The sequence below is a fragment of the Cnephaeus nilssonii genome (assembly GCF_951640355.1).
Source record: "Cnephaeus nilssonii genome assembly, chromosome: 3".
Lineage (NCBI taxonomy): Eukaryota > Metazoa > Chordata > Mammalia > Chiroptera > Vespertilionidae > Cnephaeus > Cnephaeus nilssonii.
In genome coordinates, this window is record NC_137074.1 from 39,096,015 (window position 1) to 39,102,014 (window position 6,000).

At 44.5% G+C, this 6,000-nt stretch overlaps 1 protein-coding gene across 1 annotated transcript in view; it reads right to left on the minus strand.

Annotated features, from left to right (window-relative positions):
* CCDC39 (coiled-coil domain 39 molecular ruler complex subunit) overlaps positions 1-5,067 on the minus strand; it is a gene marked incomplete at its 3' end in the record, with an annotated part of 52,414 nt that extends 47,347 nt beyond the window's left edge. Inside the window, exons 1-2 of the mRNA XM_079766239.1 lie at positions 4,884-5,067; positions 24-143 (exon numbers count right to left, since the gene is read on the minus strand). Coding sequence (XP_079622365.1) covers positions 24-143; positions 4,884-4,973 — 210 coding nt within the window. The 5' untranslated portion in view covers positions 4,974-5,067. The remainder of the gene's footprint in view (positions 1-23; positions 144-4,883) is intronic.
* Between the last annotated feature and the right edge of the window lie 933 nt (positions 5,068-6,000).

Consider the following 6,000-nt stretch of genomic DNA (forward strand, 5'->3'; position numbering starts at 1 on the left):
ATGAATTTCAACATTATATATACCTGTGTAAATAAGAACTCTTGTCTAACATTTTTTAAGTGAGAATCTATAGCATTAATTCGTTCTTCATAGACACGTAGATTATTTTGCAAGAGTGACTTCTCATCCTGCAGCTTTGACAACTGTAAATAATAAACACGATGATTAGTCAAAGTCTACTAAGTTCTTACCATATTTAAGGATGTAAAATCAAAAGAAAAGTAAACCTTTATTTACTTTTCTTTTTTAAAATATCAATTTGAAATTCAAAAATCTACTATTTCAATTATAAAATAGTGCTTTGATTTAGAGATTATTGTGGGAAAATTAGCATCACATTAAAACAAAATAGAAACCTCTCTCAGATTTGCAACATTAGCAGGGTCCACAGCCAAGATGCATTATAAATGGAAAAAAATGAGATCCTATTCCATAATTAAATGACAAGGCCTCCAAATCAAACAAGAGCATAGAAACAATGCCTAACAACAACAAAAAATAGATCATTAGCCATAAATTTGAAAAGTAGCCAGATACCAGGCATAATAGCTCCTATATTTTTGTCTTTGAATTAGAACCTGAGCAGAACCAAAACAATTTAAGTCCAAAACAAATAAAAACTTTAGGAAATTGCAAGATAGATTCTCAGGACCATTAGAATATGTCATCCCTGAAAGCAATATAAAAGCTCAACAAAACAAAAATATGTTTCTTTATAGTCTTGAGCTGTGGTTCCCAAAGTGGAGGCTACAACCCAGGAGGGGCAAACACAATTCACCAACGTGCAGAAGAAAATACTTGAATTTTGAACTAAGAAAGAAAGAAAGAAATACGAATTTACTCATTTGTTATGTCCTAAGTAATAGTAAGTATGTATTTTTGGCTTTATATTTCATTAACTAGAGGCCCAGTGCACGGATTTGTGCACATTGAAAGTAAATTAATTAGAAGGTGGCTGGCGGGGCAGGACTGGGCAAGACAGGCCAGACACGCCCTGGAGCCAACCTCCTGCAGTCCCTCCCTGACTGGCCACACCTGGGGCAGCGCCCAGGCTCAAAGGGCGTCTGCGGAGTGAGCAGGGTCCCTCTGGCAGATGGGGTCCCTCAGCCTGGCCTGCATGGATCGGGCCGAAACCGGCAGTCCAACATCCCCCAACAGGTCCCGGAGTGCAAGAGGGCACTCTGCAAAGTTGCTGTCGCTCGGCAGTTCCTGCGTTGAGCATCTGCCCCCTGGTGGTCAGTGTGCGCCATAGCTACCGGTCAGAGTTTCTGCCCCCTGGTCATCATTGCACATCAGTTTCTGCCCCCTGGTCATCATTGCACTACTGGTCGGATGGTCGCTTAGGCTTATATATATATAGATTTCAATTTTTAATTCCCTCTTTTGTTTACTTTCTTATTCTTTTCTTTTTAATTTATTAAAAGTTCTTAGTTTCTTATTTTTTATCTTACTGATTGTTATGGGTTGAATGTTTGTGTCACCCCCAAATTCATCTGTTGAAGCCCTAATCCTCAATGCAATGGTATCGGGAGGGGGGCCTTTGGGAGGTAAGCAGGTTTAAATGAGGACATGAGGGTGGGACACTCATGATGAGATTAGTGTCCTTATAATAGAGAAACCTGAGGGGCTCTCTCTGCTGTGTGAGAACACCGGATGAAGACAGCCATCTACAAGCCAGGAAGAGTGCTCTCACCAGAACCCAACCATGCAGACACCCTGATCTCGACTTCTAACCTTCAGAACTGAGAAATGAATGTCTGTGTTTTTTGTAAGCATTCAGACTATGGTATTTTGTTATAGCAACTCAGGCTGCCTAAGACACTGATTCAGAACTAAGGCATTTAGGCTATATATTTTCTCTAAGTAAGAGTTTTGCTGCTTCCCATGGATGTAGGTACCAAGCAGTCTCCTTTTACAGTTTTCTAATTGGTGACTTTTCCCTTTCAACTCTTATTTGATGTAAGAGCCATCTAGCAATATATTTCTGAGAAACTTGCCTAAGTATTTAAATTGAATTTCTTAGTCAGCTCAGACTGCCAAAATAAAATACCATAGACTCGTGGCTTAAACTAAAGAAATTTCTTCCTCACAGTTCTGAAAGCTGGGAAGTCCAAGATCAAGATGAAATCTCTTTTCCTAACTTGGAGCTGGCCACATTCTCCTGTGTCCTCACACTCAGAGTGGGGGGGGGGGGGAAGAGAAGAGAAGAGGAGAGAGAGGAGAGGAGAGGAGAGGAGAGGAGAGGAGAGGAGAGGAGAGGAGAGGAGAGGAGAGGAGAGGAGAGGAGAGGAGAGGAGAGGAGAGGAGAGGAGAGAGAGCTCTCTGGTCTCTCTCTTTTCATAAGGACACTAATCCCCTCATGGGCCCAACCCTCATGATCTCATCTAAACCCAATTACCTCCTGAAAAGCCCCACCTGCTGCAAATGCTATCACATTGAGGTTTAGGGCTTCAACATATGAATGGTTGCAGGGGGAGGGGGGACACAAACATTAATTCTCTGACAATAGAAAATCATTTTTTAAATTAACACAAATTCTATTGGCTTATAATCAGAGACTGTGACCTATAAAATTTCTATCACTAATTTTTAAATTGTGGTAAACTATACATAACAAAAATTTTATCATTTTAACCATTTTTCAAAGTACATTAAGTAGTGGCAAATTTTTTTAATCTAGAATTTTCTACTCAGCCAAATCACCATCAAATATGCAAGCAAATAAAAACATTTTCGACTTAGAGTGTTTACCTCCCATACACCCTTCTTAGGGAGACACAAGAAAGTATTTCATCAAAAAAAGAGAGAGAGAGAGAGAGAGAGAGAGAGAGAGAGAGAGAGAGAGAGAGATCCAAGAAAAAAGAAGATAGAGTGACAAAGTAGTAAGGGGGAAAACAGGAATTAACAAATTAACAATTGGGAAATAGGCCAGCAGAAAAATTGTCCGTATTGAAAAACATAGTACTCCAAAAGAAGGAGTGGGAGAAGAGAGAAATTATCTTGAAGATCTGATATAAACATAAAGCAGGCAATGCAAGGAATCAAACTGGCAACCGAGGATGCAAGGAATTAGAAGCACAATACAGCCATGGCTAGTGCAGCTCAGTCTATTGGAGTGTCGTCTCATGCACCAAAAGGTTGTGGTTTCAATTACCTAGGTTTCAGATTTGATTGCCAGTCAGTGGGAGCACGGTGTTTCTCTCTCACAGTGATATCTCTCTCTCTCTCTGTCTCTCTCTCTCTCCATTTCTCTCTCTCTCCCCCTCCCTCCCTCCCTCCCTTTCTTCTTTCCCCTATTTCTAAAATCAATAAGCATGTCCTTGGGTGAGAATTTAAAAAACAATTAATTAATAAATAATAAAAAACATCCTATATAATAAAAGCCTAATATGCTAAGTGTCTGACCATTTGTTCAACCGTTTGACCAGTTGCTATGATGCACAGTGACCACCAGGAGGCAGACACTCCAACTGGTAGGTTAGCTTGCTGCTGGGGTCCGGCCGATCAGTACTGGGGGAGATGGGCCGGACACGCCCTAGAGTTCTCCTGGGGTCCCTCCCCAGCCCAATCATGCACGGGTGCTGTCCCTTGGCCTGGCCTGTGCCCTCTCACAACCCGGGACCCCTCCGGGGGATATCTGGAGAGACAGTTTCAGCCCGATCCCCACAGGCCAGGCCAAGGGTCCCCACCAGTGCACAAATTCATGCACCCGGCCTCTAGAATGTATATAATATCCTGTGAGACAAATATTATGTCACTAATACCAAAAACTAACATTTGAATGGAACTTTATCCTCCATTAATGTCTTTAGAGCTGTGTAACAACCCTATGCGATAATTATTTTACTTGTCTTCAGTTTACAGGAAAAGAAACTGGCTCAGTGCTGGTAAGTACGATCTACACCTAGGGCTGGATACTTCTTCATATTGTGCCTGGGTACCTAGTGCTAGATCTCTTACATTGCCTAATGTTGCCCTTCATTGAAAACAAAAACAATGAAGCCATCTAAATTTAGGCGTGAGTAAATACGTCAGAATATTTTGAACAGCAACAACAACAAAAAACAGTGAAGGATTTTCATTTTCATTTTTCGGAGGAGGGAAAACCTCTTCCATTCTCTAAGTGGTGTAAACATCATCAGCTCTTGGATCCTCTCCCACACAACACATTGCCCTCTGATAGGACTTCACACTGGCTGCTGAAGGTTTTTTTCGTTTCCTGAGCGAGGTGCAATTTTATTTTGAACAACTACTATGCACTGGCTGCAAACTGATGTAAAATACTCCTTACAACTTAAAATGTCTTACATCGTTCTGTGACAACGAAAGTCTCAATTTGAAAAGCTGCACATTTTTGCATTCTTACTAGAACGTCCCTCTTCACATTTCTTGGAGTCACTCTTAACTTGAACCATCACCGGCAGAACTCACAGAGAAATGTCAACCAGAGCGCGTTTGGTGTGTGCAGGTCCGCACTCGCGGTTGCTATGCAAACCCTAGAAGTCCCTTTGCCAAACGCGCTAAATTCCGAGCAAGGAGAAAGTGGGCACGGGAGCCAGCCTTTCCCCTCCTGCCAACGAGTCTGGAAACGAGTGCTAGCCGGGGACGGGAGGAAGGAGTAAAGAATCGGACTTTGTAGTTCTGCACATCCATTATCGTTTCAATATAGTTTTTAATGCTTAGCAAGCACCAAAAAGGGCGGGAGGTGTGGGAGAAAAGGAGAGATGATGTGGAGGAGCGTTAGACCAAAAAGAGATGGGATTAAGGAAGGAAAGGGGAGAAACAAAAGGATTGGGATATTCCTGCCTACCAGAAAACTCACCATACAGCCCCCCCAAAAAAGATACCCCCTCCTTCCCCGGCCTCCTTCCCCTGATTCTCACCTGATCTTCCAGTAGCTTGTTCTCCTGGTTCGCCACAGGGATGGCGAACCCATCGTCCCAGTGCAGCTCTGCCAGAAATTCGCTACTCATGACGGCAAAGGGAACCCCCTAAGGAGGAAAGGCCCGGGACCAGCCCCCGAGGTGCCCACCAAGCGTCGGTGTAATCGCCTCCGGAGCCCTAGCAACCGTCCCGCGCCCTTAGTTACCAAACAGGAAGCGCTCAGACCCGGAGGCGAAACTTCCGGTTGAGCCACCCTTGGCTTCTGAAACGCCCCGGGAAGCGAGGCATCTTACTCCTTCCCGGGTTCGCTGGGGTTGCCCGGCGCCGGCGTAACTCCCCCTCCACGTGCGGCCCGGGCGGTTCCCCCGGCGGCGCTGCCGGAGGCTGTCAGTCGGTGGCGCCTGCAGTCGCCGGAGGAACGCGGGGTGCGAGAGCGGCGGGGAGCTACGCGACGGCCTGAGCGCCCGCAGGAAGAGGAGAGTGAACGAAAGTAAAAACCCGCCTCTCTCTGCCTGTGGTGGGGTTGGGTTTCATCCGGAGAGGGGATCTCCTAGGCCGATGTGGCCTTGCATTTTGAAGCAGAAGTCTACCCCTGAAATCACTGCGGGATGCTGTGATCTTCGTCTGGTGTGACGTAATGGTCTTCCTCACCTTCGCACCTGCCCCGTGGTAGCGTCCTAACTGAGCACCAAAGTGGATGCACGGAGTTTGGGGGTCCCTCCCGCGCCACGCTACACCTTTGTTTTTCTTTGCATTTTCATTTGCCAACATTTACAAATCTTTCATGTCACATAAAAAAAAAAAAAATCTGTATTTCTTCCTACTCTCGAAAAAGGCTAGGAAACTGAGCCCACAGTATGGGCTGAAGAGGCGGCCCCTTTAAATTGCAAGCACAATTTGAAGGACCTGTTTGGCACCGATAGGCATTTGAGTTTATAGTCCCCCCCCCCCCCTTTTTTTGTGACATCTCCGAACTAGAAAAGACAAAACAATCAACTAATCGAATTCTTTCATTTTCCAAATAAATAAACTAAGGCTCCCTGAGGGGGAGCCATTAAAGTAGGCAGGGCCTAAATTAGGATACAGGACTCCTTATCCAAACGAAGCCCTCTGCAA